General features: G+C 35.4%; 1 protein-coding gene across 2 annotated transcripts in view; it reads left to right on the top strand.

Moving 5' to 3' along the window:
• LOC140155943 (methylcrotonoyl-CoA carboxylase subunit alpha, mitochondrial-like) overlaps positions 1 to 22,709 on the top strand; it is a 28,004-nt gene extending 5,295 nt beyond the window's left edge. Inside the window, exons 2-17 of one of the 2 annotated variants that reach the window (XM_072178976.1) lie at positions 1,120 to 1,160; positions 3,081 to 3,223; positions 5,289 to 5,384; positions 7,660 to 7,781; positions 8,432 to 8,579; positions 9,068 to 9,189; positions 9,671 to 9,782; positions 10,622 to 10,703; positions 11,946 to 12,073; positions 13,219 to 13,402; positions 13,863 to 13,972; positions 14,974 to 15,190; positions 16,494 to 16,633; positions 19,625 to 19,765; positions 20,501 to 20,674; positions 21,326 to 22,709. In XM_072178976.1, the coding sequence (XP_072035077.1) occupies positions 1,120 to 1,160; positions 3,081 to 3,223; positions 5,289 to 5,384; positions 7,660 to 7,781; positions 8,432 to 8,579; positions 9,068 to 9,189; positions 9,671 to 9,782; positions 10,622 to 10,703; positions 11,946 to 12,073; positions 13,219 to 13,402; positions 13,863 to 13,972; positions 14,974 to 15,190; positions 16,494 to 16,633; positions 19,625 to 19,765; positions 20,501 to 20,674; positions 21,326 to 21,433 (2,068 nt within the window). In that variant the 3' untranslated portion in view covers positions 21,434 to 22,709. Of the gene's footprint in view, positions 1 to 1,119; positions 1,167 to 3,080; positions 3,224 to 5,288; positions 5,385 to 7,659; positions 7,782 to 8,431; positions 8,580 to 9,067; positions 9,190 to 9,670; positions 9,783 to 10,621; positions 10,704 to 11,945; positions 12,074 to 13,218; positions 13,403 to 13,862; positions 13,973 to 14,973; positions 15,191 to 16,493; positions 16,634 to 19,624; positions 19,766 to 20,500; positions 20,675 to 21,325 lie in introns of both variants that reach the window. The other variant, XM_072178975.1, reaches the window with a different exon arrangement.
• Positions 22,710 to 24,509: the final 1,800 nt, after the last annotated feature.

The raw sequence follows: 24,509 nt of genomic DNA, 5'->3' as shown, positions 1-24,509 counted from the left end.
TTGGAAATGATGGGTATAGACAACACTGGCACTGCTGAATTAGACAGACACCACAATAATTTTCAATTTTGACACACCATAAAAATATCAAGTTGGAAAAAAAAAAAAATCGCATTTCGCATTTGTTTTCAGATCACTCGTGTGACTCGTCAGCTTTGAGACAAACCTTTTTTTTTTTTTTTTTTTTTTGGCCTTATCGCAGGTTCGTGAAATTTGGTGGGGATGACCACTGAAACAAGGGAAAAATGTCAAGTTCATTTTGGGGTCATCCAAGGTCAAATTGCCATAGATTGTTGCAGGTTCATGAAATTTTGTGGGGATGACCACTGAAACAAGGCAAAAATGTCAAGGTCATTTTGGGGTCATCCAAGATCAAATTGCCATAGATTGTCACAGGTTCATGAAATTTTGTGGGAACAGCCACCTTAGTGAGACAAAGAATGTGTGAAGGTCATTTTGGGGTCAAGTGAAATTGCACTGGTTAAAATGATGGGCGTCAAGGTGGAGGCATTGCGGCCGACGCTTTGCGTTGAGAACCGCGCAGGTCGAGAACCGCGAAATTCTAGTTAAATTGTTTTTTGTGACAAAAACTTCCTAGCAGAATAGCTGTTTTCACTTAATTGTTTTCAAAAAGTTGTTTTAAGTTTTATTTAACCTTGTTTTTTAATTTCCCTCATAATTATCAAAGCCCTGTCCTCCTTCCAATACATTAAATTTTGACTTCAAAGTGTTTGGCAACTGTTTAACCTTTAATTTAGTCTCTATATAGCGAGGGTGGTCTAAAGGAAAAGATAGAAAAAAAGAGTATTTTGTGAATCCACAAAAAAACCTTATTCCCAAAATTAGAGTTAATTCCGAATTTTTGTTTGTGAGTTATGCATACGGCCACTTGCTTGATCTGGCACCTATGCACGCATTGCACTGGTCGCTGTCAGGCTCAGTTGACCATCAGCATAGCATTGAGTAACAATTTTTGTAAGGTAAAAGAGACGTAAATTTTCAGTTTCTACCAGACCATCAATTTATGCACAGTTTGCGTCTTGAAAGAGACCAAACTGAACACCATTGAGTAGTTTATCACCTCTGCTCATCCCTTTGTTTCTTACCTTTGCATTTCAGATTGCATTTTGGAACACAATGGGCCAAGAGATACTCATCAAGTACTGGTAAGTTTTTTCTTCTTCTTCTTGTGGGGGCACGGTATGCCTGGTCAAGCACCCTCAGGGCAGACCCGAATGTAGTGAGGGTGCTTGGTATATCCGCCATCTTTCAATATTTTTCAGCCACGGAAATACACCCTCAAGGCGACTCGATCGGTAAGCATCATGGAAACTTAAGCAATATTTAGTATTTCTTCTTTTAATTTCTTGGATAAAATTGTAGTTTACAGTTTTGATTAGTTTGATGAGAGTGGATTTAAAAACCAGTCCACTAGTAGACGTTGTAATTGACAGTTTGACATTTCTGCCGCAGGATAATGTGAATCCATTAAGATGTGGCGATCAATTTCACGATTTAAATCTTTCCTTTGGGGCGATTTCCATTTCTTGCTATCATTTAAAGCCTGAAAGCATCAATATTTAAGTTAGGCTATCAGTCTCTTGTGCAGATATGTTAACATTTAATTTTAAAGGAGTATTTCGTGATCCTAGCATCCTCTATTTATGTCATTTTTCATTAGATATCCACGAAAAAAACCTATTCCCAAAATTTCAGTTGATTCCGATTTTGCGTTCGCGAGTTATGCATGATTATGTGTATTACACTTCTCCATCCCATAGACAATGCGTTGTAATTTTGTTCTGGTGCACCAGAACGAAATTCAAAATTCACAATATCTTTGCTAAACGAATTAATCTGCAAGAAATATTTTGTACATAAACATTATGTAGCCAGAGGTTTCCAGTGATATAAAAATCTCAACTTTTTTGAGAAAAGTGGGGATGAGGCTGTGGATCACGAAATGCCCCTTTAATGTCTTGTTTATTGTTCACTGTAAATGGAAAAACCTCTTCTGTTATATCGCACAGGGGCACGGTGGCATAGTGGTACAGGCTCTATCTTGCAATCGGAGGATTGCGAGTTGGAAAATGGTCAAAAATGGCATTTTGCGGGATTTAATTAAAAATTCATAATTAAAAAAGTGAATTAGATATTTCAATTTTTCTTTTTGATTTCGAAAGCATAGTCAAGTTACATAAAGTAGTGGAAACAATGGGCTCAAACTTGATTGCAACTTAGGTGGTTTCTAGGAAAGGGGTAAATTAATTTTGCTGCAAAAGCCCTTGCATCCACAAAAGGTGTGATATAAAAGAAATAACAAAATAAATAGGAAGGCTTGAAAATTGTACCAAACCTATTCTTTTAGTTTCTATTCATCAACACTTTAAATCCAAACCCAAATTGAATAAAATTGAACAGGTATCCTTGCACAATTAGGAAAAGCTGTATAGTCTTTGACCAGTGTGTGTCTACATGTGGTGTACTAAAATACTTGGTTTGAATATAAAGGCAAACATTGTATTTTCTAATCAGTTTTACTTGTAATAGGTTATATCACTAATAACAGCGAACTTATTTTCATAATTTAATATCAGGATCATGGTATTATTCTAAAATTAGTCTGATGTCTAAAAGGTCTCCGAAATTTATTCAATTTAACTTTTCTAGCGTACAAAAAGTGCACTAGAAATGCAGGTTTATGACTTCATTTTCTAAATTTGATCAGATCATTGACCTTAAAAATTTAATTTCCGATTTTGAGTTACTTTCTTTCATCGAAATAGAATTGGCATAAATAAGTACAGTTATACCGTGTTGGTGTCTTTGCAGAGTCAGGAGTACATTTAGAAAGCTTCTACATTGTAGTCATGTTTTTAAACATTTTGTTTTGTTTTATATTTTTCTCCATGTTGTCTTTGCCCATTGTTTTGGTGTAAAGTAAAAATGGGGACAATTTGGAGTATAGAAATACTTCACAAGATTTCACAATAAAGTGTACATCTAACATTTATTATAATAGTCAGTGTGATATCTTCTTCTGGTTTCTAAAACATTTTGTATGTTTGTTCCAATAACAGCAAGTATTACCCCTATAAACAAAGTTCTCATTGCTAACCGGGGTGAGATTGCCTGCCGCGTCATACGTACCGCCAAGAAACTTGGAATACGCACAGTAGCTGTATACAGCGATGCAGACCAAAACTCTATGCATGTGGCCATGGTGAGTTAGAAGCCAGATTTGTTTGAATTATTCCAAGTATGTTACTGATGTACATGTATATTTGATGCAATGTGAACACATCTGTTTTCATGTTGGGGTAATTTTTTGAGATGTAGCCAAAAGAAACATGCAAAAAAATGTAAGCTATTTTGTTTTTATTGTATATTGCCCGATTCTTACAATGTACTCCACATCGCAGCGCGATGCGATGCTGCAATGCTATAAAAACTGAAATCTGTGCCAATTTTTACGAGCTCAGCGGTGAAAATTTCGGTCTGCGATGGAGTTGGATTTTGTTCAACTTTATAGCATCGCTCTGCGATATCGCAGCCATGCACACTTGTGATTGGTTACTGGAAAATCAAGGTCAGCAGAATGACCTTAAAACTTTTAAAACATCGCAACATCGTGCAATGAATTTAAAATGTACATTTTAATTTCATCGTGCGATGCTGCGATGTTTTAAAAGCATCGCAGTATCGCATCACGCTGCGATGAGGAGTAAGAATCGGACTTAAAGACCCATTCAGTGATCCCAGCGCAAGTGTGAACAAATTAAAATTGTTTATAAATTGCTTAAAAGTGAAGGATAAGTCATTCAAATTGTCATTTGGTATTTTTGAAATGACAAATTTGGCAAAAACAAAGAAAACAGCAGTACTGACGAAGTAAATGTAGCTAATTTAGATACTGTCAGTATCTAAATTACAGATTTGTGTAAAATGTCTTATTTTGTCCTAAATACACGGCTTTTGGCTGAACCACTCGCAGGCTATGTTAGCACATGACATCTATGACAATGACAAAGGTACAAAAATCTGAATTTTGATGATTTTTACGATCGGCCGCATGAGCAAATCACTGAATGGACCTTTAAGGCTCAGGAGAAATATTGCAAAATGTAGGGGAAATTACCCTTAGTCCCAAGTATTGTTAACCATAATGTCTTAAAACCTATTGATTAAAAGTGTTTTTACTCAAATGTGTTTACAATGTGAAAATGCATTGTTGGAAAATTCAAAAGTGAATTAAGATCAAAATTTTGTCAATTCACTTTACTTGATTGGATCGTATATTTGAAATATCTGATTCTGCTAATGTATTAGTGTTGTATTTAACCTGTTGTAATATTGTGTGTGATGTTTAGCCTTGGGGTATTACTGATATTCTTGTTGCATGACAATATCTGCATACAGATCTATTCATCACTTGTGCTTCAAGCTAGTTTGAATTTCATACATACATTACAGGCCTTTATAGCACCATTTCATCTAGATCACAGCACTGCTGTTTTACAGAAACGGTTCACTTCAGGCAAGCAGGGGTTCCTTACACCTGTTATGTGGTAAAGGATGTCTCCGGCAATCATAACATTATGCCTTATATCGTCACTGGGCGGGAAAAAACGCATACTTTTTGCCCTTGAATATGGATTAAAGCAAACCATTCAGGTTTTTCCCGCCTAGTGACGATATGATAAAAAATTAATTATCAAGCACAAATCACATGGTTTTATTTGAAAAAAACACCTCATATTGACCATAAAAACAAATTATTAGGACCGTCTCTTAACACGCGATATTCAAAATTACCGGGCACCAAAATTGTCGAGTGCAATGACGTCCTAGTAATCAATGAAGGCTGACAACAATTGAGCACATGTAATCATGACGTCATTGCACTAGACAATTTTGGCGCTGCAATTTTGAATATTGCGTGTTGAGATCTGGCTGTTTTTATTCATTTTTATGGCCAATATGAGCTTATTTCAAATAAAACCATGCGATTCATGCTTGATAATTGTTTTCCAACATATTTGTTGTGATTGCCGGAGTCATCCTTTAATTTAACAATGCATTGCATTATAATCACTCATGAATGGGTTATCCATGTATTAACTATTGAGTAAAGTGTACAACAAATTCTCAAACTAAGAAGAAGTGCAGTATTCCAATACATTCTCTATGTATTGGCATAAATCAATGATGGCTCAACTGCATTATCACTTATACAGAAGTTGCCAACCATTTTGTTATATATATTACATTGTACTTTCACATTCCAGGCTGATGAGGCCTACAACATTGGTCCAGCAGCTTCTCAGCTCAGCTATCTCAATAAACAGAAAATCCTGCAAGTAGCCAAGTCATCAGGTGCACAGGTAGGTATGAAATATGAATATGCCTTGAGCTCGTGCATGTGGGCAGGGGCCAACCTTGCAAAGTCATCTCACTGATTTACTCCCATAGTCCTGTGTGCACAAATTTGCAATTTTTGTCTTGTCTGAACTTTGAGAACTTGAGAAAAGAGACTATATGCAGTTACTATTTCTGTCTGTTTATGTATGGGTGTGATAAGTTTGATTATGTTTCATAAAATAGATGCCATTGATCATTGTTACTAAACTCAAATTTGGTAGCAATAATCATTGGGTGGGGACTTACAATCACTTGACGTTAAAGGTCATGTAGGGGTCGAATATCAAAATTGCTCCGATTAGGCTTAATTAAATTGTGAATAATAAATTCAGGCAAGACTTCAACAGCATAGCTGCTCTTGTTATGCTTAAATGCCAGAAATGTATTTTTTTGTGCTTGTTTCAACAAACAGGCTCAAGACGAGATGCACATTGCATTTTTTGGTAACTTTTGATTTGATTGCGACAGTCTGTATCCCAAGCTCTGGATCTTGAAGCTTTCTTAATAAAAATGTTTGTTTATTTGTAATTTAATTGTCATTGCAACACAAGGCAGAAAATTGATTACAAGATCTGCTCAAAGTCTCAAACAAGTATAAATGCTAACACATGAATGCTTTCAGTACCGGTAATTAAAAAGCAAGACTGATTGGTTTTATTTGGTTCAATACAAAACAGCATTGTATAAAATTGGAAATACATAAATATATATATTATTACTAAGGCTGGCATTTTCGGGCGGGTATGCGGGTACCCGCCCGAGATTACATTACCCGGGCAGGAAATTTTTTAATTTTTTAAATTTTTTTATATTTTCGGTTTTGTAGTGTCCCTGGACCTAGACCTAAATGCTAGGATCATTCATGGTCAGTGGCGGATCCAGAGCAGTCAGAGGGGGGGGGGGCCAATTTTTGAAAAAGAAATGTAAGTAATGGGCGGGAAGCGGCCCTACCGGAGCGCTTGCGGGACGGAGGGGGGGTCTGAGGGGGATGTGCCCCCCTCAGAAGTTAGAAACTTTTGGAAAATGTAGACCCATTTGAAGCCATTTGGTGGACCATTTTGTCCCTATTATTGTGTAAAATTTTAGTTTGAAAAAGCCTAAAATTTGAGAAAAACAGCCCAATTGAAGCCATTTGTGGACAAGTTTTGACTTTTATTGTGTGAATTATTGCTTTATAATTATGTACCAATAAAGTTATGACGCAGGGGGTGTCTGAGGGGATGTTCCTCCTCAGAAGTGAGAAAATTTTGTAAAATGAAGGCCTAATTGAAGCCATTTGGTGGACTATTTTGCACTATTTTTTGTGGACAAGTTTTGACTTTTATTGTGTGAATTATTGCTTTATAATTATGTACCAATAAAGTTGCGCACGCAGGGGGTGTCTGAGGGGGATGTTCCTCCTGAGAAGTGAGAAAATTTTGTAAAATGAAGGCCTAATTGAAGCCATTTGGTGGACCATTTTTACACTATCATTGCTTTTTAAAACAAAAAAGGGCCCGAACTCGATTTGTAAAATTTTAAATATAACACTGACACTTTATAGGCCTAAGACTTGAGATTCGCAATTAAAGCATGCATGGTGTTGTTGAAGTCGGCTCAGAGTCCGTCTCAGGCCTACTGACTTTGGTGACAAAATGTGACGGGCCCTACATATCGGTGGACCCGCCGTAATTTTCACATGCTTTTAGGCAGAGGACCCGCCTTCAAGCAAAATAATCACATAGGCCTACCTATATAGACTGACCCGACTGCGATTTAGGCATGGGCCTACTATACGTGCAATTTAACCTTTTCCTTCTCCTTTTCTCTCTTTTTCTTCTTTTTTTTCTCCTTTTCTCCTCTTTCTTTTCTCTTCTCTCCTTTCCTCTTTTTTTTTTTTTTGGGAGGAGGGGGCCGGGCCCGGGCCCGCCGCCCCCCCTGAATCCGCGCCTGTTCATGGTTGACCTAAAAAAAAATTATAAAAAAAATTTCAAGATGTTTTGTATTTTTAATATGAAAATTGATAATTTGTATTCATGTCATAGTCTATTAATGATTTCAAAATGCATTCAAATTCAATGCATTTTGAAATCATTAATAGACTATAACATGAATAAAAATTATCAATTTTCATATTAAAAATACAAAATATCTTGATTTTTTTTTTTTTTTTTTATGCTGGGTACCGGGTACAAAATTACCCGAAAATGCCAGGCCTAATTATTACATTATATTATTATTTTGTGTGTATCTATTTAGGCTATTCATCCAGGATATGGGTTCCTGTCTGAAAACACTGAATTTGCTGACCTATGTGACAAGGAAGGAGTGATATTTGTTGGCCCTCCATCATCAGCCATCAAAGATATGGGTATCAAAAGGTAAGGGGATGATGATAAAAGCAGTACTATCTTACATGCAAGTGGGAAAGTACTTGAATCAGGCCGTGGAAGGTGACATGAGGACACTGTTTACACAGGGCTAACCTTACAATATTAGAGTAGAAAAATTGATGCTGTCATGGAGGCTATTAATATTATGCATATTGGCTGTAAGATTTGTCCAAAAGATGAAAACAAGTTTTACAAGCATTGTTATCTCTGTACAACCTTAAAAAGGTTTGAGAGAGCAATGATGCACTACAGAGTCATTATAAATACTATGAAACACAATACAATTACTATTTTAATTACAATTCAAAGAAAAATGCCAACACATATTCCTACAAAGACGTATGTTAAAAGTGTGATACCACCGTCCTCAGATCATTATAAGAAGTTGGCTATCCACATACTTTGTGCATTACTGTATCATCCTTGCTTGAATTCAAAAGTGAGTTTTATTAAACATAGTTTTATTCTTTTTTGATAATGAAAACACCATGCACACCATCACCACACCCATAAACACACACATAAAGAAAATCAATATACAAATGATACTAATCAACAAAATAAATTCATTTGATTTGACTGCTTCCTATAGTTTTATTATGGCAAGCTAATATGTGATCAATCTTTTCTTGTTTCAGCACTTCTAAGCATATTATGTCAGCAGCTGGAGTGCCAATCATTGAAGGTTACCATGGCGAGAATCAATCAGATGCCAAGTTAAAAGAAGAGGCTGCAAGAATTGGCTATCCTGTCATGTTGAAGGCTGTGAGAGGGGGAGGTGGAAAAGTAAGTCAGATCCTTTTAGGCAACTTTGATAACAATTCCCTTCTTTATTTAAAAAAGTCATAATACTAGGAATAAATATCTTGATGATTTACTTTCAGAAAACTATTTTGTTTTTTAGGTCATGAAGTTTATGTTGATATCATTTACTAATAGTGACCAATACCAGAGTACTTATAAACTTGTTGGGTGACTTTTGCAAATTACTTGCATTGCAAAGAGCTCTGTTATTTTGTGATTCTTGTGCTTTTATAAGTTTTTATCTGTATGAAAGCTTAGCATGGCAGGGATGCAAGTTTTCCTGCTTTTGCAGGAATTCCTGCTTTTTGTTACTCCTAATTTATGCACTTTTATTTATTTTCAGCCCGTTTTGTGGCTTTATACCCCAATTGTACACATTTTTTCAGGCTTTTCTTGCAAAATCACTTCAGGCCACTTGCATCCCTGGCATGGGTAGTCATTAAATAATATTGTGTGCTTGTATTTAACAGGGTATGCGTATTGTGATGACAGAATCAGATTTTGATGAGGCATTGGAATCGGCTAGGAGAGAAGCTCTCAAGTCATTTGATGATGATGTCATGCTGGTAGAAAAATTTGTACAAACACCAAGGTCAGTTAAATTGATATTAATTAATATCACAGGAAAATAATAACTTCATACTAAGTTGAAATATAATTAAGTAAATGCTTCAAAAGCAATTTCAGCTCTTCAAAAACAATTTTAGCTCTCCCACCCCCCCCCCTTATTAATTTTATCAGTACAAAAACTGTTAGCATAAGTGAACTGAATTCAAAAATGAAGGATCAACTTGATTAGAAAAAATATATTGGGAAAAAACAAAACAAATGGGAATAGGACATTCAAAAATCTAATTACTGTTAATGATTTTTGGGTTAACCATTTAAGGCTTAATTAACTATTTGGGGAGAGATATTGAAAGTTGTCTTCAGTGGACAAAGCACTACTATATGGATTGTTTGTTTCATGCCAAGTGGACATAGCTTGGAAGATTTATTAATTTTCTTTGCACAAATTGATTTCTGGTTCCTAATATTCTTCAAATCTTTCTTCTATTTTCAAATCTCTCTAGGCATGTAGAGGTACAGGTGTTTGGTGATCGTCATGGCAATTATGTGTATCTGTTTGAGAGGGATTGCAGTGTTCAGAGACGACATCAAAAGATCATTGAAGAGGCACCTGCTGTAAGTGGACAAAATTGTCAACATAATATGTCGTATCAGAGTTGCTTTCATACAGTAACAGATTGAGATTACCTGTATCCCCATTACCTAATGTTACAATTGGATCTTTTAAAGGGTATAGAAAATTGGTCGATCATTCAGTTATTGATTTTGCGATAGATAATATTATTTTCCACCATACCAGCAGACTTGGGTACATTCTCATGTTTTTTGACAGTGGAGCATCAAAGACTAGCCATGTTAGCAATCCTATAGATATATGGGCTCACTCATACTTGTGATTTAAAAAACAAAGTGCCATATATTTACTGTACATAACATGGTGATATGAGCATGGTACACTTTGCCAGTCAGATAGGGTTTAACATTATTATTTGGTGGTGTGATATAAACTCCTCAACAAAAGTTTGGACAGTTTTTTTTAAGTATCTTTATCTTTATTATTTGTGAAATGTTCATATCTTGTTGCATGTCAATGGATAGCTATTTCATTCCTCTTCACAATGGCATCACATTTGAAACAATCACCTTTTTCACGGCTGAGTACACGTTTTGTGAATGTAGTGGGGTCTCAAACAGAATGTGCCCAATGGACCGGACGACCATTATCCTGTGCTCAAACAACACTAGTCATTAACCTCAATATGAGCATGTCACAAATAATTTGAGATATAGATACTTGAAAAAACTTCCCCAACTTTTGTTGAGGAGTTTACACGAAGAGATGCAAAATGCATAAAAGCATCCCTGTGTTATGTAACTCCAAATTAGATTGAAACTTTACCATCTCTGCAGTGAGTTGTGATGAATACAATAATCAAAGTATTCTCTCTATACAGCCTGGGCTGTCAGAAGATGTAAGAAAAAGGATAGGTGAAGCGGCAGTGAAAGCAGCTAGAGCTGTCAACTATGTAGGGGCAGGTGAGTGCACATGTGTGGACAGCAACCTTCACATGCTCATGACGCTATTACTTTCTAGTCACACCGATGCATGCTTTCATCATTACTGCACACACAATGTAGGGGTCCAAATGCAAAGGTTTATGGGATTTACCGGAAAGATCAATTGTCATTTGGGATGCAAGTCATTGGTTGGGAGCCCTGTAGAGAAACTATATTTATAATACTTGATGCTTGAGAATAATATAATTACGGCCTCCTAAAATATAGGCATGAAAATTGGTTGTATATATTTTTAGGTTTAATCCAGATTTACCCAACCTGATCAATTCAGGCCAAAGGCAATAGTTGCCAAATTGAGATGCAAACAGGAAAAAAAGAAACACTAAAATACATAAGAAAATGGGACTGTTTACGTAGCCATTTATGGGTACTTAACTGGGTTGTCACACCTGTCTGCAGTAACTACCACCAGCAGTAGCCGGCCAACACTCAATCAAAATAAGCTTCAGACTGGCACAAAATTGAGCAAAAATTATATATATATATATATATGATTATGTACAGAATTTAGTAAATATCTAAAATACACATGAGCATTGTACCCCATATGTGTAAAGCTATATGTAAACCCTCCTGGGCTAAATGACCCTACACCGCATACTTTGTAAGAAAATTGGCATTGCAAAGGTTCATAAAACTCTGCAAACATGTATTTCTAGCAGTAGTGTGCTTGGTTAGTAGGGAAGGAGATGATGATATTGACACCATTTTGTCTAAACTGGCTTCTTCAGCTTCAAAGGGTATTTCATGATCCACAGCCTCACCCCCCCCACACTTTTCTCAAAAAAAGTTGAGATATTTATACCACTGGAAACCTCTGGCTACATAATGTTTGTGTACAAAAAAATTCTTGCAAATTAATTCATTTAGCAAAAATATTGTCAAATTTGAATTACAACAGTGGCCTATGGAGCTGTGTAATACACATAATCATGCATAACTCGCAAATGCAAAATTGGAATCTACTGAAATTTTGGGAATAGCTTTTTTTGTGGATATCTACTGAAAATGTCAAAAGAGTATGCTAGGGTCACAAAATACTCTTTAATCAGATAGTGTCATATATCATTATTGCGACAAATGAGGGAGTAATAAAATTTGATACGTGGAAATTAAAATTATCAGCATTTTTCAGCTCTAAATTATCATTACTAAGAAAGAACTGATTTCTTTTCAACAATTATGTTTTGAATTTAACAGGTACCGTTGAGTTCATCATGGACAAGAATCAGAATTTCTATTTCATGGAGATGAACACAAGGCTACAGGTGGAGCATCCAGTTACAGAAATGATCACAGGAACAGACCTAGTAGAGTGGCAGCTCAATGTAAGCAGAAGAGAAACTTAAAGGCTCAAAACTCAAAAATAGGATGGGCATGTTGTTTGTGATATATAGAGATGTGCTTACACACTGTACATGGTGATGAGGCTGAGTGTAATAATTAAGGATGTCATTTTTTAAACTTTAATCATGTTTGTGATTTCTGTCAGCTGGGTGGCAATATCAGTACTACGCAATTTGTCAGTCGCAACACATAGTGACGTTAATGAAGGACAAAATAGGTTTCCGAGCAAAACGTGTTTGAAGGATAAGCTACTAATAAACTCAGTCGGTACTCTCCACAGTTATCTCTTATTGGTCAGATTCCTTTTGAAATTGAAGTTTAAGGTTCAAACTGTGTCTTTAATAGTTAAACAGAAATAACTAGGATAGAGCTAGCTTTAAACCTTAAAGCCACTATGTGAAACAGAAAATTTGGAAAAATCACTTTACACCACTATGTGTTGCAACCGACGAATTAAATGGAGTTTCAAATTTGCTCAGCATTACTGTTTTCTTCCTTTTTGTTTATTTTTCATATGTAAAAAAAAGTTAATTAACATTGCATTTTAAAGACTATTCTTCAATCGAAGATACTCCTGCAAATTTCAATAGTTTTACACTTAAACAGTCATCACTGATAGTCTTCAAGACTCATGTGCTTGGTTTCATAACTGTAGAGACATGTAATTAAAGCGACCCTATACATACTACGTTTTACGTGTTGGCTGGGAGCCGCAACATTTTGACATCCAGCCCAATACGTAAAACACACTGAATTGTCATCTTAATAATAGACGAGTCAATTTATGTTTGAGCTAGATAAAATGGAACAGAAATGGTTGTTTTTAGTATCTCTAAAAGATAGTGGCAAATGTTGATTGTTTGTAAAACAGAAGATAGAATTGTAAACTTTGCTTCATTACCAGGCAGCCTGGTAAAAGTAAAGTTGATTAAGTATAGTTGAGCTTTCCCATACTTGGTGTTCTTGAAGAACTTGATATTTAAAACTATTATGCCAAATTTCATAAAAGTGAAATTTCAAAATCCCCTACACCATTATGTGTTGCGACCGACAATATGTAATAGAGGTTAGACCTGAAATTGATTGAATATGTTTCTAGTTATTTCTTTTTCACTTGTTTCAATAGGTTGCTGCTGGTGAGAAACTTCCCATTTCCCAAGATGACTTACAACTAAAAGGCCATTCCTTTGAAGCCAGAATATATGCAGAAGATCCTGACAATGGATTTTTGCCTGGTGCAGGACCACTTATTCATTTATCACCTCCTAATGCCGGGGATGAAATCAGAGTAGAGACTGGGGTTAGACAAGGTAATGAACTCAATTTTATTTCTGTATTCAGCTGCTGCTCGACCTCATACCATAACACAGTGTGGGACATGGATAAAACTGAAATATCATAGACAGATAAAAGATATCCTTGCATCATTTCATAGATGCATCAATAAGCTAATGCCAGTATGCTGCATTGGTATCTGATGATGTTCAGTGTATAGTGCATGGTTTCTGGTTGGTGCATGGTTTTCAGATCCTGAAATAATGATGTAAAAAGCAAAAGCAGTACGTACCACTTATTTTTTGTTACATATAGCGAGAAGGAATCTCAATAAAGATAGCAAATTGACATTTCTCTATTTAATTATTGATAGACGGGTCAAGTTTGGCTTATTCTGGTAAGGTATTTTAGAACATGTTTCTACAAGTATAATTTAAAATTATCAATTTGTAGATCAGGCCTTGACTACTAATTTGACTACTGCATCTTTTTCAGGTGATGAGGTAACTACGTTTTATGACCCTATGATTGCTAAATTAGTTGTATGGTCATCAGATAGAACAAGTGCATTAGATAAGCTAAGAAAATCACTACAAGATTACCATGTAAGTATGTGAATTGTCAACCACAATGCTGTTATATTTGGAATGTGATGTCACCTTTGAATGCAAATGTGGCCATGAATGTATCAACTATTCCTTATTTTTGACTTAATTTTGCATGATGAATAATGTAATTAAGCCAAATAAGGAATAGTTTGTATTATATCACTCATACATAAATTCTAGACAGTTCATTGGTTGATTACCATTTATCATTTTTACCATCACCCTCTCCGTGTGATAGTCTTTACTATCACAGTGCTCTGCCGTAGTGCGCCTGCGCCAAGCCGTGCGCTGACTCTTGGACTCGCCGATTTAATTATGGGGTGGACCCCAAAATGTGAAGTATATCACGGCAAAACATGGTGTTATGTTAATGAGAAATGTATTTCCTACCTTAAATAGTATTTTAGTAATATAATTTATGCATGAGTGATATAAAACAAATATTAACTGTCTTAAATTTGTGTAATGGTTTAAATATAATCATGAGGTGAAAGATGTATTGTTCCATTCCCCTCGCCGTTTGGCTCGTGGAATGGAACAATCCATCTTTCACCTCGTGATTATATTTCGACCATCACACTCATAGACAGTTAATATTTGTATACTGTCTATAATGGTCTGTTATTGTCACAATTTGACAAAGGTCAAACCCCCATTGCAGCCTATAGGGCATATTTTTTGATGTTTCCTAGAAAACCAAACATCCTAGATGGTGAGAACTACATGTATTCCTTATTTGACTTCATTTTACATGACAAACAATCTGCCTATTTGCATATTGCATATTATTTATATTTACAAACCTTTGATATTTTCACACCTTTGTGTGGGGGGCCACCTTAATTACGAACTGCATAATTCTAGTTGCATTAAAATGCATAATGGTATAAAAATGACAATTACACCAGTATCTAATAAGGGGAGCCTTCTCAAGAAATGACATCTTTATAGGAAAAGACATCATTTGAAAACTATTTTTGACCTTATTCATCTTACAGATTGTTGGCCTCAAGACAAACATCCGATTCCTTGACGATGTAGCCAAACATCCAGAATTTCGACTAGGCAATGTGCACACAGACTTTATCCCTCAATTTGAATCGGAGCTCTTCCCAGATCATAGTGCACGCAGTAGTATAACATTATGTCAGGCAGCTTTGGGTTTGATATTACATGAACAAAGGAGCAGTATGCAGGAGAGTTTATTAAGTGGAGGTTAGTATGTACTTTCTTTTACTGACACTGTTATTGTGCAATCAACATCTAGAGAATGGAGAATGGATAGTACATGGGCAATTCCGTCATTATGTCACACTTTTCAAAAATTGTCAAAATTTTAAAATCGTCCAAATAACTTGATTTATGTCTCATATCGAAGGATATAGAAAGTAGTTTACCGATCTACTATTGAATTTCGTCTAACATAATTTTTTTCAAGATATGGGCAAATATTATTATTAGATTATTGCATCATATCGTCAGCCTACTACGATAATTGAATATATGAATAAAAAACCCACCCAAGTCCATACGTTGGCCAAATTGAGTTAAGCATGGGAAATTGTTACTATACATAGGCCTGTCATATGTATGAAAGAACAACTCAAATTCATCATCTGTGTCTATTGAGCATGTGAGAAATAGCATGTATGAAAGAATCACCCAATTCCATGATTTGAGTCTTGTAACACATTGATTGAAATCCAGTATGTATAAAAGTCCACTTGTAACACATTCATTGCTGGAGAGTGACTGTTGAAAAAAAAAATGGGTTTAATAAAGGAACGTGTGTGGTTTATATTACATGGCAGAATGCTAATCAAGATTATACATACCTGTGTGCTTTATTTTGTATTATCTTACTAGTGGTAATCTCATTCCAACGTTGTTGTCTTTGTATATGATTCAAAAAACCACCCAAGTCCAAAATTTAAAATGAACCCCACAAAGTCCCTGAAATGCTAATCGTCATACTTTATACAGTTTAATCCACTCATTTGCACGTGAAACTTACCATATTGACCAGGTAAATCTAACTTAAGGAATTAAAATGATACACAGGTTTTTCTCTCAAAATCACTTCCGATGGACTTGGGTGGGTTTTGTATTCATGTATTCAATTGCTTAGTCATTTTTTGTAATTTTACGAAGAAAGTACAAAATGTGCTTCAAGCATGCATTTAAACATTTATCTACAAATCTTTGCACAAGAACAAATGATAATAAGACTAATGAATGGAATAATCAGAAATAGTAACTAATGTATGCTTGAACCATCTTTTGTATTTTGTTCTCAGGCAAATTAGCGCAGTAGGCTGACAATACAATGTATGTGATCAACACAGCCCAGGTGCAAACAAAATTTAGTTTTTGTTAGATGTGCTTGCTATGTTCTGCTTTCCCTCTTTTTTACTACTCATATTATTTCCAAACCTTCAATCAAAATGGACTTTTTTAGTCATTGTGAAGAGAATTAATCTTCTAACAATGTTTCTGACAATCTTGTTTTTTGTTTCAGATCCATTTTCACCATTTTCATCCAGCTCAGGTGTTAGAGTAAATGAAAATTTAACCAGAAATGTTGTATTCAATGATGGTGCCGATAGTCAAATAGAGGTCTTTGCAACATATCTACCAGATGGCTCCTACACAATGAAGGTATGTTCTGCAATTTTTACATGAGAGAAATCCAATACACTAACTGTGGCTCGACAACCCGGAAAATTTTTCCGGTCCCATGACTTGTAGAGCTGTCATAATAGTCACCATATTTCACCACCAGAATTCCCCAGTTGATTACAGTTATCATGGTTATAAGCATAGGTTAATAAATTTGAACTCAAGAATCTACCCTTGGCATTGCGCCAGCCTTTACTCACTAACCCATACATATGTGCAGGTCAATCCTGGTTCAAGTTTAAATTAGATGGGGACACAGTTCGGTGTGAAATATAGTATTTCTATATTTAGGCCCTACTACAAATTTAAAATGTTTGCAATTTTGAAAAAAAAATAATGTAAGGATAATTTTTTATCTTACATGTACAAGTCTCAGAGATATTGATAATTAGTTAACACACAAATAAAGTATGTTTCTGTTGCTATTATTTTTCTTTTATAAAACACACACTATTCAAATGGTCCCAAATCTGGAGATTGAAGTACAAGTATTGATATTATTTTACACTTCCCACAAGGCCTTGTTTCCATTTTAGTTTTCTGTACTTGTTCAGAAGATCAAGATGGTGCGCCGATGCATAGGTCACTATTCAAAATTAATAATTCTATATTGCAAATAAATGGTTCTCTATTGCCTCAAAAAACCTATGCAGATGGTATATTTTTCAACATGAAAGTACATAAAATATGATAAAACCAGTGCAAATAAACAAGTGGCTTATACTGATTACAGTGAAATTGGGTACCATGATACAAAGGATGGTGGGAAGTGTAGAGTACTGTAATGACCATTGACCCACCAATACCCTAGGAATAACCCGGAATAAAGGGGCCATATGTTAATAACCATAGCAACTGAACAGATGGAAGTGCAGAATATTTGTCTTGTATTGGGTATACAGTATGGACCACAATGGCCTCATTTCAATTGCATAGTTCAATAACCTCAATTAAACAATCAGAGTGCAAATTTTGACCACGAGTTGCAGGGTATGAGTTTTGTACCCAAATTTTCAGAGGTCATTCAGTGAATGTACAGATGTATTGAGGTTAAAGAACCATGCCCTGATAGATGAGCATGTTCTGGATCCTAGTGATACATGTAGGCCGATGAGTATATTTATTTGTAAACATGGTTATTTTCGATCTACACATACAGGGAAATTTCCCCATGACATTATGCCTGTAAAACAAAAATTAATTCATTAACTTGTATATTAAATATGAGTGTAGCTAGTGCAGTTGCTATTCTGAGCTCTTTTACATGATTAGGCCCTTCACAATTGATTTTGAGTTTACTGTTTCGCTCCGGCCTCCAACATTGAGAATTGCAAAATATGTAATTATTAAATTTTTATTTGACATTTTCTCTGTTAAATGACATTTAATTACATTAATTTGATACTCTCTTACTTTGATCATCTTGAACAAACAAATATCACTCCTGCATTTATCAATGTATAAAATCAACCAGGCCTGTGCGCAGGGGGGGGGCAAATCTAAAAAGTATACAAAAAGTCCCAAAATATCACAATTTGCGAGCATAGCTAGCAAAAAAAATGAGATTTTTTACGCCTTTTTATTCCAAAAAGGTCCAAAATGTTTGGGAAAAGTCTACTTTTTTCAAAATCAGCACCCCCCAAAAAAAAATCCTGCATACAGGCCTGAAATAATTGCAAAATAACAGTGCCAAAATGTACCGTTGATATTGGGATGTGACGGCTCATTTCAAAATAAAGAAAATAATAAGTAATTAACAATTAATAATTAAAAGTTACCTCGTGCCTTTTTAAAAATCTTAAACAGTAAACTAACAATTAATTGGGAAGGGCCTTATGATTGATATACACACAATTTGGTAGGCAAAAATGTAATTAAAACTGCCTAGCTCTTAGCCTGTAAACATGAAAAATATATGGAAATTATCATTTAGTAAATACAGTGAAATGGGTTTATCCCTTGAACCTAATGTTTTGCTAACAAACAAGGACATATTTGTTGCAGGTCAGTTCAGGACAACTTGAAGGTTTCATATTTCTGTGGCATACTTTATAGCTTCTGTATAGAGGAATATTTTATTGGGGTTAAATTTTCACAGTTTCGACTGAGCAGTATAAATTGTTATAAAATTCTCACTGTTTTCAAATCAAATTCCAGCATCTTTCCATTGTCTATCTGTCTATTAAAAAAAAACTATTTTATCTATTTTATATGGATTTTAATTTTATGTTTACAAAGTTAAAAGCAAAAAGAGCAAAAATAAAACCCAAGTGAAACTTTTCTCTTGCCACTCATGCTAGTACTAGCTATGATAGTGGTGGGTTTTATTGACTAAGAGTGATGGTGACAAGCTATGACAGATATTGCTGACCCTTGCCCCATGGTTCAGGTATAATTGTCAACTCATGCTAGCTGCTCTACTTGATTTGTCATTATGACAATTAATACAGTAAATCATTGGCAAAATCTTTGAGCCACTTTTAGTGTATGGATATTTTGGCATGTATACATTAGACAACCACTGAATTTGAGGTTATTTAGTGTGCAAATAAGGTGCTGCTGTAAATGTACATGTACTCCCCCAAGTGTTTTCTTTCTTTTTTGCTGCCTCATGTTTTAAGGCTCTCAATGTCAGGCATTTATTTCATGGAAAGATTGAGCTTACAGTGGCATGCACATCTTGCCCTACCACATTTGTCCATCTCTTGTGTCACACCCAGTCTGGGAAATTTGAGTTTTGCCCAAATACTTGTGGAATCCTGTGCATGCATGTATATAACTTTCCAAGTCAATTTTGTGTGAGTGTGATTTTTCTCTAGTCATGTAAATTCGCAAGATGTTCATGCTTGACCTTATATAGAACAAAAATTATCAGCTAGATGTCATTCCCATGAGCTTTTGTTATACGATTTAGATGGTGTTACATTATTGAAAACACAATTTGCCATTTTATTTTTCTTCAACTTCCAGATTGGTGGGAAAACCCATACTGTTGTAGGGAGAATAACAGAATCAGATGGCAATGCCATGCATCTTCTTAGCACCATTGATGGGGAGAAAAGCCAAACCAAACTAGTATTACATGAAGGAGCAATACATATATTTTCACAGGTAAGTTCAAAGTTTTTTATAAATTCTTGAATTGTCAAGTATTATGCTTCTGCCAATGTAGGGGCTCGATTGTAGAGTAAGGTGTACAGAGAGATTATGACATTTGGCCAAATCATTTAGGTCCTTTTAAGTTAGTATGCCATGCATGCGCATTGCGCAGAGTGTGGTTGTTATCTTTCAGGATGTTTTCACACCTGCAACCGCTGACCCACCAGTGACATACTGTCCATGGTCACTTCCATGTGCATTGGACTAGAAATTTACACCATAAGAAGTATTTGGTACATACCATACAGGTCAGCAGTTGTTGCATCATATTTCAACTTTTGTGTGTAAAATTATACAAAAATATCATGGTAATAGTCCTCAGTATGTCAATTAAATACTGACACCTAAATCTGCACTGGCAAAGGCCTGAAAACTGTCTGCCATTTACACTGGAAACATGTAGGGGTGTGTATGTGTGTCCTAGAATGCACTTTCCATGATATTTTTTAAATATATTTAAAAAATGCAAAAAAAAATTAAAACCTTGTCATCAAGTTTATTGAACATATCGAGTGTTTGCAAGAAGGCTCTATCTGCAATAGCTGCCATATAGACATTTGACAATTTCTGCATTCTATATTGTATACAACTAAACATATGACACCTGGCAGCTATTGCAACTGGGCCTCCTTGCACTAACCCCTCGATAAATAATACTTACTATAAAATGTTTTTCTTTGTACCAAGGTTGGTGGTGTAGAAATCACCAGTCCAGTACCAGAATATCTTGAGGATAGTAGCTCAGGGACTATGGGTGATAGAGCACCCATGCAAGGTGATATCACACATATCTATGTGCAACTAGGGAGTCAAGTAGACAAAGGAGATCCATTACTAGCCTTAGAATCAATGAAAATGGAGGTAAGACCATAGACTAATAATATACAGATGTTACACCAGTAGGCAAAGTCCAGCAGCATAATAAGCTTTCTTTGAACAAGGGTAAGCTTGAACCTTTGAATAAGGGCAGATGAAATTGCTATGCCCACTCTGTGTCTTGTTACCGCATAGAACAGCACATATATTAGTCTTGATATTTTTTTCGCATACAAATGTATATGCAAAACAACATGCAGAAGTTGTTAGAAATAGGTGATGGAATGATCAACCTTCCTGAATATGAAAGAATTATCATTGCATACAAGGCACAAGCATGTTGGGGGTAGTGTGTGTATACCTCTTTAATCTATGGGTAAGGCATATAATAGGGAGATTCATATGGACAGTTTGGGTGGAATAATTACAGGACAGGCAGGATGAAGATTGCAAACTGTTTTAGATCGAGTGCAGAAATTCCTTTTTAGGACTGTTGAAAAAAATGACTTGTGGATTTTAGGGAAGATATCCAAATCAAATTGTTTTATCAGTTCAAGTATCTAATTGAGAAACAAATATTTTGACAGTAAGTTTGAACTCCTCTTTTCATGTTAAAAAGAAAAGTTTATTACTATTGTAATTATCCACCTTTTCAAATAAGATATTATTATTATTATTTTTTTGTTTTTGTTTCAGTATGTCATCCGTGCTCCCAAGAAAGGCGTAATTGAAAGAATATTAGTAGCCAAGGGGAACAACGTACAAAAGAATGCACCATTAATAGTCTACAAGCAAGAATCCTAAAGCAATATTTTATGACTGACTGATATAGATATTTATGATATATATATATTATATATCCACTAACTGCCAGGAATCATCACATCTAGCCATGTCTTGTGCTCAATTCGGGTTACCTTATGACATTGTGCACTATTAATCGAGCTAGAGTCCAGCTATATCATGGTGAAAAGATTGTAGTGCATTTATTCTTATGCATGAAATAAGACAATATGCTATTTGATATCATCAACCTGCTATGCTAATTCTTCTTCTTAAGTTCCGTCGACAGGGTGGCTTCATAAACATGCCACATTTCGCCAACACTAGTGCTTAGGGTACTCGCGCTCAAAAAAGAAATAAAGGAGGGGGGAATAATGGCAAAAGGATAAGGCTGGATATCAATCTTAAGTGCTGTGCTGAAAAGGATTGGTATCTAATGTGCTGCTCTAGGATGGTGTGGTAGTGTTTGAAGCTGCTGTTTGAAGGCGTCATTTGAGGGCGCTCCAGCTACCTCTTTGGGCAACTCATTCCACTCTCTCAATGTCCAGGGGAAGAAGGAGAGCCGATGAGCATCCTTTTTGATGAAATCATTTCTCAGACTGTGTTTGTGTTTCCCTCTAGTACTGATAGTAATTGCCTAAGTCATTTATGGTAATTTTGAGAACAAAGTACAACATATGGTTCAAACATGCATTTAAACATATTTATTCACCAATCTTTGCACAAGAACAAATGCTAATGATATAAATGAAAGGGATTAATTCGAAATAATTAGGGTGATTACATAACTGATGCATGCTTAAACCACATTTTAATCTTTGTTCTCAAAATTACAAAAAATGACTTACGCAATTAGCGTAGCAGGCTGACAAATATATTGAATAATTCTGGATGTATCTCACATTTTCAATGCATGAAAAAAACAGCACAGTGAAGAGGTACAATGTATGGGACTGGTGTGGTAGTCCAATGACAGATCTTTCTGTTCTACACCTCAGTTACTAAATGCAGCCATTATTTTCACAAGAATAGATATTCAAGGGATTACTTTTGAAATTGTAAATATAAAATATGTGACTTTATTACTACACACACTTTTGATAAAATATTGGTTCAATACATGACTCAAAAATTACCAGCATGTTTAACTGACTTCGGAATATGAGTGGGAAAACATTTTAGCCCCTTTTCAGGGAAATTTGCTTCAAAAATAGCATGTTATGAAGTTTTAGAAAGTATACTCAAAATACCCCTCTGTAATGGATTTCTGGCAAGTTAAATTTTGGACGGATGTTCTTTTGATCCGCGGATCTACTTGTTTTATATACCCAGTAATGCAATCCCCATGTTTGCAGGGTGGAGATTACAAAACACTGTACATGAGTTCCCGGCATGGGGTGAAGTAGGTGTAAATAGTACATTACTTAAGGACAGGCAAGTGCCAAATTTGAGCACTGGTTTGATGTCAGATAAACACATCAAAAGAAATAAGTCCCCTCTGAAAATTTCGTCATAACATCGTAAAGTAAAACTTTGTATCAATAAAACTTACTTAGAAATAATTATATGATTGTTTACTAAGTGTTTTGTGAAAATGAAAGATGTCCATAACTTCATGGCTGAATGAACCCAAATTGAAGACAAAAACTGCCCTTTCCAAAAGTCACAAAGTAGGTTTGTTAACTGCAAGGCGTATTGGGACAAGGAATGGAACTGGCACTGGCCATCTTACAACTCACTGTGCTGAACTCTGCACCAAGGGGATTTGCATGGCTGAATGATCAAGAATCGATACACATTACAGTAAATGTTCACTTGGTGAGGATTTTAAACTGCACTCAAGCACATGGGGTTTTCCATTAGTAACAAGCCATGAATCAACTTTTGTGACAAGCATAGGCCTACTTTGTGACTTTTGAAAAGGGCGGTCTTTGCCTTCAATTTAGGCTCATTCAGCCCTGAAGTCATGGAATTCTCTCATTTTCACACAGCACTTAGTAAACAGTCATATAATTATTTCAAAGTTAGTTTTATTGGTGCAAAACGAAACCTTACAATGTTATGACGACATGTTCAGAGGGGGACTTATTTCTTTTGATATGTTTATTATTGTGAAATAACAGATGAAGTGATCACGGATAAATAAACAATAGATATTTTAAATGTGAGTACTGCCTTGTATACTTATTCCCCTTGTCAATATTGTTCCATAAAGAGTGCTTTTAGAGAAAATGACTGGTAAGCATATAATGTAATGTTTCCCCAGGTACTATATGCCTTGCTTTCAGCTGGGGTTGTCATTCGCAGTTGAATGAGAACCATTGAAAAAGAACCTATGCGTAGTATCATTATTTATGCCATTCAATATTTATTTATAATGTGTTTAAAAATCCTGTTCAATAATAGATTAATATAAGTTTGTTTTTTGTTCTTATTGGATTTTAATTTTTTTTTTTTTTTGAGGGGTGGGGTTATATTCACATGTATAATGTATGATTAGGCTCATATGGAAGAGACCCGGATATCGATACTATGCACAAAGTATCTTCAAATACTTGAAACAAAAGTGGTTTCTTTGGATTCTTCATTCGACATGATTTGACTTTATTCCCTCAAAGTTAAACCCATGTGAATGACAAAAGGATTCAAAAGTTTAAAGTTTCAAGCCACCTTTTAGCTCCTGTTGTAATGGGTTCATTACAACATGACAGACTAATGCTAGCTATTGTTTTAAGTGTAAAGCTACTTTCTGTGCATAGAATATTTGATTCCTATTTAGGTCTCGCATCAAGTGGGCAGAATTTGGGGAGAAAAGCTCAAAATATTTTTGCAATTTGGAGAAGCGTTCGTATGAAAAGAAAAACATCTCTATTGAGATCAGAAATTGTAGAAATGCCAAGATTATTCCATTCAGGATAATCAAAAATTTGCTTTGTTTTTAGACGGACATTTTTATTCCACCAGATTGGATCTTGCAAGTGGTAATTGACGCGATTCCAAATACAGCGCGCCACCTACGATCACGCCTGGCTGATCAACTTCGCGCAGAGCATCATGGGTAAAAGTCGACATCCATGACGCGTCGACGATGAACCAT

Source organism: Amphiura filiformis, chromosome 6, assembly GCF_039555335.1.
Source record: "Amphiura filiformis chromosome 6, Afil_fr2py, whole genome shotgun sequence".
NCBI classification, from domain to species: Eukaryota; Metazoa; Echinodermata; class Ophiuroidea; order Amphilepidida; family Amphiuridae; genus Amphiura; species Amphiura filiformis.
Note: the sequence above shows the minus strand (reverse complement) of the source record. Positions and strands in the feature narration are given on the sequence as shown.